The 12814-nt window shown below is 40.0% G+C and overlaps 1 protein-coding gene across 1 annotated transcript in view; it reads left to right on the top strand.

Annotated features, from left to right (window-relative positions):
* The first annotated feature begins 2807 nt into the window (after positions 1–2807).
* Positions 2808–12814, top strand: part of DSE (dermatan sulfate epimerase) — a 23187-nt gene continuing 13180 nt past the window's right edge. Inside the window, exon 1 of the mRNA XM_009325667.1 lies at positions 2808–3223. Within this exon, the coding sequence (XP_009323942.1) occupies positions 2808–3223 (416 nt within the window). The remainder of the gene's footprint in view (positions 3224–12814) is intronic.

The raw sequence follows: 12814 nt of genomic DNA, 5'->3' as shown, positions 1-12814 counted from the left end.
TTTGAGCCGTAGTCAAGCCATCCTGGGGCCTTGTGTGGACGATTCTCTCCACGTGATTGTGGCTGGTACCTCCACAGAGGTTTGCATGGAAAGGAAGGTGGACTCCTTTCTAGCTGCCTCCTCCCATCCACCAGTCACACCAGGCTGAGCCCTGCAAAGTTATGGGACAGGGGTCACTGGCCTTACCGAATCGTGGCTGCCATGGGTTATTGTCTTCATGTCATAGGAAGGGCATCAGTGTGATTTAACCAAGAATAAATAAGAATGAATTTGTAGTCCTGCTTTTGTCACTGCCTGTTGACTTTCTTCCAGATCTTGACTCTGAATATGCTGCCTATGAATATACTATAGATCAGTTTTCCAGTTACGCTGTTGTTAGTCTAAACAACATGCTTGCTTCTCATGTACAAGGTAAAAAAAGGGTTTACCTTCTCTACTAAATGCACACATGCATGAGAGAAGAAAATGAGGGGGGTTATTGAATTCTTAAAATACGGACTATGAATTTTAGACAACACTGGAGATGTTTGATGATGGTGAAATGCTGGGAAATGTGTGTCCAGATTTACAAAGAAGGAGTTCTGGGAAACCTTGCTGTATATTCCCTAATCTCTGGTCAGAAAAACCCTAATTTAGGGAATTCTTAAAACCATCCCTAAGTTTATGTATGTGCTTAATTCTCATTGAAGTGCAGAAGTACTTACAGAAATCAAACCAAGGAAAAGAATGCATGAAGTCCTTACTGCCACCTGGGATTTTTTTCTGATTGTGTAAGCCAGGAAACTTCTTTCAATGTATGATCATCACAGAAAAAGTTACAGACATTTTTTGCTTTTTTTCAGTTTTTTTTTTTTAGGTTCTTTCCTCTGCCCCCAGTTCTAAAGGATCATAGAGGCTTTAAAAAAGCTATGTTTTTTTTTTTTTAATTATGAAAAAGCAGTTCTTTTCAACAGTTAAAAAAATGACATCGTGTTTCAAACATAATGTTCTGGTTTGAATGGTTTTTACCTCCTCCCTTTCAAAATATACTGTTGTATGGTTTCCTTATTTATAGATGAGAATACAAGTAGACTTGAGTATGTTTGGATAAACTACGGTGCATGTTTCTTTGTATGTGTGCATGTGGTGAGAAACTATGTAGATATAGTAGAAGTATTACCAAATAAAGCACCCTGTGATCTGCGTAAGGTATCCTGTAATGATTGGTTTACAGCCAAAAAAAGGGCGAAACCTACTTGCAAAATGCATTAAAATACTATGAAAATGTCATCTTCCATTACGCTCTGTTAAAGCAATTATGCTACATACTGTAATATATAAATGTAGGCACTTACAGGGTGCAATATTATTTTTGCCCTAGGCAGGAATGGACAAGAAAAGATGTACTTCTTGGCCAAAGATGCTTGCTCCCAACTTAATTTTAGGAGCTGATCACAAGCACCTTAGCGGGTCTGTGTACCCAGTAGTCATGGAGTGACCCAGTCTGTCAAGGTTGTCTCATTGTCTATGCACATATTAATGACATTGTTAAATCAGGATATGGGTCTCTAAATAAGGTTTTAGCAGCCTAGGTTTCTGTTAGAAGATTTTGGCATCTATAGGTAGGGAGCTGTGGGGGGAAATAAAAGGTTGCTTTGTACTTCAGCTTCTTACGAGTTTTATGACTGAATCCTATGCAACAGGTTTTCCATGGAAAAAAACATTTTGTATTTGTTTTTAGGTTTTCTTTCCTTCTGTCTATTTCTCCTTTTAATAATTGAAAACTACTGTTCATTATTTACATAAAACTGTCTCTCTTGGGTCTGCTTTCTGTAACCTTTCCCCTTGGAAGAATTCTAGGAATTTGCTGGCTTTCCTCAGGGGGATCCTGGCCGTGTTTTATCTGAGACTTCATGCTAGATAGTTGGTAAATTTTACGAAGTAACTTACTATGTTTAAATACTTGCATTTAACCTCTGCATAGATTTGCCATTTGAGCACATTTTGAGAAGTCATGTACGTAGGAAAATATGCGCTTTAATTCAACATTTAGCCTTCTTGGTAGCTGGCAGTAAATCTCCACATGCAAAAAGGAGACCCCCTTAGGAAAAAAAAAAAAATTCAAAAACCCTAAATGCCCTGAAAGCAAGGTATTTCAGCTGTTTTTCTAAGCCTCTGCTGCTTTCTCTTTCTCCTTTTTCTTTCTGACTTGTTCTTTTTTTTTTTTTTTTTTTGAAAACGAGGACGTGTCAGAACCAGAGGCCTCAAGAGCAGTATAAAATGACCCCGGCACAAACCTCCAGCATTCCTCATCCTCCCCTCTCCAGCTGCTAACATCAGCCAAGGCCAAGAAAGCACTCATGCTTGTCTGCCGCCAGCACAAGCTCCCTGGCTCTCCCCCTTCCTCCTCCCCTCCCGCCCTTCTCCGCTTGCCAGTACAGTCAGCACTGCTTCATATTAGGCACCGTTGCAATTATTTGAAATCTCGAGTACAAGAGCTGTCAGTGTGTTCCTTCGCCTCCTACCAGCTACTAGAGGGAAAGATGTGGGAGGGAGGGAGGGGCTTTCTTCAAAGCGTACAGGTTTTTCTTTAGGATGAATTGCTCAGCAGGTATTTTGTCTGGAGTATTCATATAGAAATTATTTGAAAGCCACCTGGACAATACGTGGGGTTCTTCAAGCCTAGATGGAATCATATTTCCTAGAGAGCATCCTGAATTATAGTGTCTCACGGATTCATTTTCTAACTCTCTCTTTCACGTCCATCTGCCATAGGATATTTCAAAGATGGTTTGGCTGCCATTGAGACTTGGAGATCTGATGCCACAATGAGGACTCACACACGGGGAGCCCCAAGTGTGTTTTTCATACACGTGGTTTGCTTCGCCTTTGCCTACGGCGCCAGGGAGGACCCGGACGCGATGGTTCCTTTTGTCAATGCCAACTATGACAGCTACCCCATGCTCTACTTCTCCAAAGGGGACGTGGAGGCTCTGCGTCTCCAGGCTGCCACCACGCACCAGCACATTGCGGCTCGTCTGATTGAGGCAGTGCAAACGATGCTGTCGAATCCCCTGGAGTACCTTCCTTCCTGGGACCCGAAGGAGTTCAGCGCTCGGTGGAATGAAATTTATGGCAACAACCTCGGGGCCCTGGCGATGTTCTGTGTGCTCTACCCCGAAAACATCGAGGCCATCAACATGGCCAAGGATTACATGGAGAGGATGGCGGCTCAGCCTAGTTGGTAGATTTTTGTCTTTTTTTTTTTTTTAAGTTGTTCTTGCTGTATAAACTGCTTGCAGTTGGAGGAGTGAGTGGATGAGTGAATTGCTTAAATTATTTCAGTTGTTCTAACATTCACTTTAACAGTGACTAACTTGTTGAATGCATTTACCCTCATCTGGACCAGCAGTGACACACAGGTTTTCACCTTCACTGGACTTACCCTGTTGCAAATTAATGCTGAAAAAAGGAGCGTGACTCTTTGTGTACCATCCTAATTGCTGTAAAGTAAAAAAAAAATATATATATCCCAAACCACTCCCAATCAGAAGGCAGGGTTTCACATCTGATTTGTGGCAAGAAGTACTAAAAGTGTTATTTTTTAATCTCTTTTTTTCCAGACTCGTACATATCTTTTGGGTAATTCTTCCTTAGGAAGAATTCAGGAAAGGGGGACCTATGAAAAAGGTGTAATTAGGTGCAGGTAAAAATGACACTCCTGAGTTTCTGCAGTCTGCTCTAACATCTGTCTGAGCTTCAGTTCAGACTTGCAGCTCCACTTGGCTGTACGGTTCTTGGGCCTCTCCTTAAGACATGCTAGGACATGATAAAGATAGTTGTCCATATGATTACTGGAACCGCCTGAATAACTGGCATTTTGATGACCACCTCCTGGATTAACTTCACCTGGATGTGAGTTGTCATCCACAAGTTACTCTGTCCTTGCTGTGCCAGTCTTTCTATGGGGACAGAAGTTAATGTTCTCACTGTACGAGTGAGTCTAGCAATTGACACCCCATGGTCTCTCTCCTCCTCATCTTTCTTTTTCATACCCACCAGCAATTTATCTCCCTTTTTTTCTCAGGCAGACACATTTCCCCTACTTGCCTGCAGCCGTTGCCACCCGCTGCTCCTTGCAGACCGTGGCCCAAGGTTGCTGCCACTGTGAGGAGGTCAGAGTATGGAAACATGAGCGTTGCCAGGACAGTGGCTTCTGCCCAGGGCAGCGAGCTGGAGCTGCGATGGGGCACCGCTCCCCTCTGTCCTACAGCTCCGTGGTGGCAGCAGCTCAGCAGAAGTGTGAGTCAGGTTTTAAGTCAGCACAGAAAGAAGCATTAGCTGTTCAAGCAGTATTCATTGCTGAAACTACTATTCCTTACCTTCTTTGGGTTAAGATCAACTAGTAGTGTCCTGTAAATGGCATCCATCTAGGGACTGTCATTGGAATTGTGTTGGATTTGAGCTAGCGTAACTTGGGATCCATATCCTCCTGATGGGCATGATTTAAAAAGCATTACAGTGTTGGGGTTCCCCTATACTAAGTATTAAAGTGGTGAATGACACAGAAATACAGGAATTAGAACAAAAGAAGTGGTGGGAGAGAGAAGGGACACACTGGGATTAAGTTGCTTGCATGTCACAGAAGAGAGGACACATGGGAATTGGGAAGAAAAGTATTGGCACAACAGGATGGTGGTAATTTCCAAAATCTTCCACTGAAGCAATACAGAGCTTCAGTCTTACTTACCTCCAGAGGCAGTCTGTGTTTCTCCTGGCACACTAGCAGAGGGATAGAGCTGCACAGACATGAATCCAAGGACGTGTAACCACCTCCAACAGGACCTACGGACTGCTCCAAAGTCAACACCTTCCTCCCTAGTTTCATTGTTCGCACTCTTTCTTAACTTGCTTTAGTGTAAACACATAGTTACATGGCCATCTGTTTTAATGGAATAAGAAAGAGGAGCAAGTAATATTTTGAGTAGTGAAACATTGGTGTCTGTCTTTCTCCGTTTCCTGTGCCTCACTCAGTCTCAATAACCTCATTTCAGTTCCTTGTGTCCTGTGATTCCTGCCCTGGATTAATTGTGGTTCCTCTGTCCCTTGCCATAATGCTCTGTTTTGTCCCAGCTGACCAGATATCAATCAGAACTGAGCAGATATCCTATTCCCACTTGGCTTTGACGATATTTACCTCCCCCAAACTACTGTTTTTCTCAAGCAAGTATCTTGCATTACCTCGGTGAAAGAGAAGCCATGCTTTTCCCATCTTTCCCTTCTGATGTAGACATGTCATTCAGCAAACGATCAAGGTTTAATCAAGGTTCTCTGCTTTGCAGAAGAAGTGGGTGCAATGCGCTTAGTAGGGGAAGTACAGAAGGAGGAAATCAGAAACATAGGCGATAGGACTGGGGTAAGCTGCCCTTTGTATAACCTCCAACTGGCCAGCTTGTCAAATGCTGTGACAGAAACATCGATCTGGTTTCCATTTTTGTTTTTTCCTCTGAGAACTTATGGCTGAATGCTGTCAACATGAGTTCACACTATAGCTCCATCAGTGATGGCAGTAATATAGACCCCTCTGCCTTGTCCAACAGTGGTTTTCAGGAAACTGTAGGAATGTAACATCTCTGAGGCATGCAATGCTTGCTCTGTCTGGCTTTGCTCAAGTAGGTCAGCAGGTTCAGAAGCTGGAGTGGACAGACAGATTACGTAAATCTGTTTTTCCTAAGAAACTTAATGAAAAAGTACCAGAAAACATTACTGCGCACACTTCTCCACTTAGGATAAGACTAGGAGAACAAACATGGCAAATAGGAGAGTCGTGGCCTGAGCGCTTCTAGCAGGCATTTAGATGTTATGGCATCTAAAGCAGTGCGTAAGACTGTACATGAACTGTTCTGGCAATGTCACAGTAATGGAATTTAAAAAAAAAAAATGTTGACCAGTCTATTTAGGCCTGTTTCGTTTCCCTCGACTTTGGGGAAATTATCATTCTGGGTGATATATTACGAATGTTATCCTTATTAAATGATTTGAGGGCACACATGTTCTGATCATGAGGGTAGAAAGAAGGAGCGATTTTGATGTTGCCCAAGTTTGGAGCCTTGAATTGAATGTTAGGAGACTCATCTGCCAAAACTTCTTATGTCATCAGTAAAGAGGGCTTGTCCAGAGAGGTATCAGTAAGATAAGTACATCAGAGGAACTTTTCTCTCCCTAGGCTTCCTCTATAACGTAGGTGGCTAGACTGCCATGTAAATTGCCTGAAAAATGTATTATCACTGACAAATTCATCAACGTGTGCTGGAAAGTTAAATCTGGTGGTCATATAGATTCCTTGTTGGCAGCTTGATTCTTTCAACAGTATAATCTGGATTTCTTTTGACTTCTACTGACATGGCATTGATTCTAAAATAGCTCTAGAATTTTAAAAAAAAAATCTAGTTGGATGAGTTTCCTCTAATTTTTGTAGCAATATTAAATAAAATTTAAGCCTTACCAGAAAACAAAAGTGTATTTTGGTAGTGTGTGCAGTAGTTGGATAAAAAAATATAGTTTAAAATGTCACTGGTTATTTGTCCCAGAATGCCAGGAGATTAAGGAGACTGACATTTTAAATTTCATCTTTACATTAGCGAGAATCCTCAATAGTCCAAGTATGGTTCAATATCTCAGGATACAATTATGAGAAAGTCTACTGATAATTGATACATGCATGGAAGGGGCACATAATCAAGCACTTTTGTCTTTTCTCATCTATTACAATAGTCATTTTATATCACATAATAAAGTACACCCTTAATTGAGTTCCCATTCAAGTAGGCTAACAAAGCTTGAGCCGTTTGTCATAACAACCGATGTTGATAGGCATGCTGCTCATAACAGAGCATCCATAATTGCTACATCCTGGAGTAGGTTTACATTTTAAAATAAACAAAGGGGCAATGGCTAATAGCTAACTATAACAATCACCCAAAATAATATGGGAACAGACAGTGTTTTGGAGGCTAGCAAGAGCAGGGAAATGTAGTGCATTAATATTTCAATAAAAATAGATGAACTTTAATGGTTTTGCCTGTAAAGTTAAAAGCTAGTGTTAAATAACTCGCTTGGTTTTCCTGGGATTTGATATCTAGATGCTGTCTAAAATCTTAGGGAAAGTTTGTCCTTATATTTAAGCCGTATTATCTTATTTTACAGAGGACAGAGGATATAGATGCGTTTTCTGGCATTTTATCTCTGACTGGCCCCTAGAGCACTCCGCACCAGAAGTGCGTTTTTGGCCAAGGGGATCTGTACTCGTGATGCTTTCCATATGCCGCCTCGGCCCGTTCCCGCACTGAGCGGAGTGATGTAATCGGAGTCACACATCGTGCAGAAATAAGAGTCCAGTCACATTCTGTGTTTTGGACAAAGCAGTGAAAAACTCTCTTCTTTATGAAGGCCGCCTTATAAACAAATGCCTTAGAAATTCACAAATTCTGCACCCTTCTTACAGCAGGAGAGGCGTCCCCATTTGCAATTGCCAGACAAAAGATTTCTGGTTTTGGGGGTTTTTTTGCACATAGTTGACGCACCGTTTTTAAAGACAAGTATGTTACCAATGTGCAGTAAGGTGTGAGATTTGACAGTAAGCCTGGCTTTGTGGGTTTCATAGGGGAGATAATTACTGTCGAGCACGTGCAAACATTCCAAGGAAATAGCAGTGAGTAAGGAGCAGCTAACGGGAGTGGGAGTCTTCAGCATAACAAATCTGTGACCTTTCTGCTATTTCTTATTAACCAGCAATCCTATAGCCTTCTGTTAGTCCCTGTTTATTAAAAGTATTGGAACATGCTATAGGACCGTTGCTGTTAGTATCCAGATAGCGCTTGGTGTTGAACAATATGGATTACAAAGTAAAAATATATGAATATAAATAATTAAATGTGTAGATAAATGTATAACTAAAATAAATTCACATGTGCCGAGTTGAAATAAAGCAAGTCTCTGTGCTGACACCACAAATTTAGAACATCTGTTTGACGCCCAATAATCAACCAGCAGTCACATTCAAAGAAAACTTAGGAGGGTTTTATAAGACTGCAGCATAGAAGTTAGCATAAAAGAAGCTTGGGGGATGCTGAGACAGTCTCCTACGGGGAGGAAGAAAAAGAATAGGAAGGGTAGGAGGATGAATTTGGTATCTGGAATATATATTACGTTAGTAAGTGAAACATCAAACCCTCATGCTGTTTTTATCTTTTTCATATGTAGCATTTAAAAATAGAAATTGTGCATGACTGTGAAATTAAATGGCTAGCTGGATTTTGGAGAGTTTCTTTAATACCTTCTTTTTTAACTGACAGGATCTCTAGGAGATAAATTAGCGCTGAGGTTCTGTGGTAGCTACAGGGAGCTCACTTTGTGGCGTGCCTGGTATAAAAATTTGCTACAACAAGAGCGAGAGGTAATCTGTTGAAATAGTAACATAACTAAATTTCTGTGTCTGGTTAATATGGCACTGAGAACTACTAAAACAGACTCAGTTCTTGTTTATTAATGTGTCAACACAGAAGGATCATGATTGATACTAAGAGCAAGCCCAGCGTGAAAAGGACTCTCTTGTGATCAAAGCCAAAAATGAGAGAAGAGGATCTGAAAGAAGCTGTAGAGCAGCAGAATGATGATTATAGACCTATGGGGAAACAGAGAGAAAGAGGAAAGAAAGTAGATGAAGGTTTCCAAAGGAGTAAAGTTTTAGTTGCCTCCTCAACACCTAAGGAGTACAACCCTACTTTTATAGTAAGCTCTTAAAACTTCTGAAAAACGTTGTCTATATGTTGCCTTTTTTTCCATATTGATATGAATGTAGCCCTTTACATTTAACGACTCCTTTGCCTGCCTTCCTGTGAACTGAGCTGTAATGAACACGAGCCTGTCAGAGTGGCTGCTGCTGAAACACGACTGGTAAAGAGATAGGGGCAAACTTGTCATGTTTTACCTTAGTCACCGGAAATACAAATCATCAGTTTTTCAAGGACGTTTTTTATTCTGAACATTTTTGTTGTTGCAAATGACCGAGCACTTAGGTTGTGCAGTTAATGGGGTTTTTGTTTTGGCAGCCAACCAGAGAAATGTGTAAAGGGTGAAAGCTAAGAGGTTGTTTTGGATGAAACAGATTTTTTCAAGGATTTTCCTTTTTTCTTTCCAAAACAAAAATTGGAGGATATTGTTCCATTAGTGAAGAAAATATTCCATTTGAGCACAAGAAAATATTTTGGAGGCTTTGTAAGAAAAATACTGAAAATTGAGCCTAGTTTATGAAATAAATGTTGGTGGTCTCATTCCCCTTGGTAGGTATACTCCCTCTTGGCATGTATACTCCCTCTTGCCACGGAAGAATATTTCTCTCCTTTGCCTGATGGGAGATTTAAAGCTGTATCTCCGTCCCCCAGAAGTGGGTCAGAACAATAGCAAGGGTCTGTGGAGTGCCAGCATATGGGCATTGGCATTGGCCTTGGGAAGACTGTACAATTACGCAATCAATTTCAGGATCAAGAGGTCAGTTGGCCCCATTACATGCCACATTTGCATCCATGCTTGATGTTTAATGTGCATTAAACACAACCATGCTGTTAGCTAGCTACCAGGTCTAAGATCGATTGCATTGAAATGCACTAGAGGGCTGTCCTTGAACTAATTTTCACCTGTAAGCCTTTAGAAAAGAGCCCTGACTCAGTTCCTTTGCATCCACCTAGTGAGAGTGAGAGGTTCAGTACTGAGGAGGGAGTTACTGGCATGCTTCCTTCAGTCATTAGCTTAATCTGCCCTCAACCTCTAAGAGTTATTCTGCAGTAAGTAATTTGTCATGGGAAAGTTTGGAGCATTAAACTTCAGGATGTGGATTACTTGTGTAATATATGTGTCAGGATGTGCTTAATGCTTCATTTTGCATGCAGTGATGCCATATTACTTACTGACACAGAGGCTAGAAATCAGACCTCACACCGCCTGGAAGGGTATTCTATTTCTCAAGTTAGTGTTACTTTCCTATTTACTTCAACTTGTTTTTAAGAACTGGATACAAAGTGAAGGAAAGGCGATTCTAAACATCCCACCGGCCATGATCAGGGAACTCACTTAAGCAGGAAAGTTTGATTTAAATCCTGCCTTGAAGTGGGCAGACAGTGGTTTTTCCCTCTTGGCTTATATTCCTTAGAGAAATGCTAACGCTTCTGGTTTCAGTAAGGAGTAGTTATTAGTAGAGAGAAATGAGGGAAAAATACAGAAAACCGTTCCTATTGAGAGAAGAGACATTGGTAGCATTAGGAGTGTTGTCAAGAAATGGAGAGGTTGTGGTAATCTTACCACAATTTTTCTGGTTGTTTCTGTTGTTGTTGTTGATAATGATTTTTACTTCCCATCCACAAGTTTACACAATTAGTATAGTTATTTAGAGCACGGAATCGCATTTAGTGACGGTGGTATGTACACTCTTAGCCTTGGACAATGGAGTGCATGCGTGATGGCTCTTGACATCATAAATTGATGACTGGCGAACTGGGTCTTAACCCCCCCTTCAGATTCATTGTTCATTGTAGAAGGTGGCAAATCTAAAACAGATAACCACGTTGCATCATGCTAAAATTCTCAACACATGTAGGAAAACCATACTAATTATCCATAATACCAACCTTATCCATGATATCTTTATTTCTCCAGTTTCTTCATGGAGGGTTTATATCAAACCCTAAATGTTTAAAATGAATTAACAAAAATATTTTCTATGACACAGATGAAGAGAACTTAAAAGAACACCCCAGGCATGTATTTGTCCTGTGCCACTCACAGAATTTGTCCAGACAGCAGTTCTTTGTGCAGAATGATGCATATGGCTGTGGATGTTTATGGAGTTTGATCATTGGGCAGCAAACCCGTTCAGCACTTTTTGCTCTTTTATAAACCTTCTCAAGTTGCCAGATAGGCACCTCTTCCAAATACAGGTATAGGTACATAAGTGTAAAAAAAAAAAATATTTTTTTTGGTACTGTCTATGTACGGATGCATTTATGGTTTAGCTGTTATTTTAAAATATGTTTTAAGACTTTTTGGAACAGTTGCCTTTGCTAAAAGTGCTTATGTTTGCAACTAAGTAGTTGCTCTATATTAAAGAATCCATTATAGATATTTTTAGTTACTTTGGATTCTTTTTTTGTAACATCTGATACCTTTAGGAGACCGAAAAGGTTAATGCAGCATTGAGGTAAAGGTTACTTGCTGTCTTCAGACAGAGTTAATTGCTAAGCCGAGGTTCATACTATCTGATGTTAACTTTTACTCCTGAGAGGCTTAGAAAATAGCTGTTTCCCACTGTAAAGCATTGGCATGTTTTTACCTATCTTTATTTGTATGTGTGTATTTACACACAACTTCTCTTTAATATTTCAGAGCAGAGTAGTTAATAGGTAGCCCTGAAAACTCTTTTTCACATAATCTGTTCAGTGCAGGCCTATGGTACTGTGCATTCCCACGGTTTATCAGCCAGGCTGTTTACCAAATCTGACACTGGAGATCCATTTGAAAAATGAGAGCGTAATTTAGATACAAAAAGCATTTAATGCTTGCTACTTGACCATTCTTCTTGTGAATCATGATCCACATTGTTTGGTGTACACTGCTTGGTTCCATTGAAATTCAATTAATGGAGGTGCACTGATTTATATCAGCTGAAGGGTTATTACTTCAAGAGAGCTTCATTTTAAGAACACGTTGACTGGGTTTGTATGTTTAGAAATGAGGGTCTTCAAGTCGTTATCTTTAATTTTCGCTATTACTTGTGTGCATCTCCTCTTAAATTCTATACAAGTTACTACACAGAATTGCAATTTGAGGGAAGTCATGACAAAATTACTTCATTTAATCTGAGGTGGATAACTATGCCAGTATGTAGGCTAAGGATGCCTAGCATAAGGTATTTTACACTGAAGGGTTTTTTTTTTTTTTCTGAAGAAATCAACAACATAAATGCAGTCATAACCGATCAATTTAGCACTTCCCATGTAGAAGAGTGCTTTCTATTTTATCAGATGTGGTGCCACAGAGACTAATATATTCTCTTATACTGTAGGATTTGATGCAGTATTGCATTTGAAACCAAACATAAAGCTAGCATACATCTTAGCAATGAAAGTTACAATAAATCAGTTCCACTGTCAAATCCCATTTAAGATGAAGTCAGGTAAAGATCATTAAATAGCTTTAAGCACATTCTAATTAGCAATTTGTATGTTGTTGTAAGGATACTGAACTTTGAATTAAATGTTTTAAATTAACTCAAATTCTTTCACTGTTCTTTTCTTCCCCCCTAATGTATAGCTTAGCCTCAATCACTTTGTAATTCTTCCAGGCAGAGGCCTTTAAAGTGATATTTCCTGTACCCATTTGAACTCTGATTTCTGAATATGCAAAGGTTTAGGGAAAAGCAAAACTAAAAATACTTTGGAAATTAGGATTCATGATATAGCTGGTCAAAGGTATGTTCATGTGCCAAAGGATTTCTGACAGCAGTCATGGTGCCAGGGTGTTGCGTCTAACTGGCATAGAATGCAACTTTACTTTTACGTATAGGACTAACAGCATTTTAAGAGTTTTTTCAATGATAAGGAAAGATGAAAAAGCAGAAATAGAGATGCAGAGAATTAATTGAGATTGACAAATAACCAGTTAACTCAGATTTTCAATTTTTGTGCCTCAGCGACACAGTATAAATAAATCTGGAGAGTCAGAAGAGTTGCTTGCCCAGTTCAGCTACGTTTTCTTCCAGTTTATCTGGAAATAAGGAAAGAGT

This window comes from Pygoscelis adeliae, unplaced genomic scaffold (assembly GCF_000699105.1).
Source record: "Pygoscelis adeliae isolate BGI_AS28 unplaced genomic scaffold, ASM69910v1 Scaffold54, whole genome shotgun sequence".
NCBI classification, from domain to species: Eukaryota; Metazoa; Chordata; class Aves; order Sphenisciformes; family Spheniscidae; genus Pygoscelis; species Pygoscelis adeliae.
This window is presented reverse-complemented; position numbering and strand designations above follow the sequence as displayed.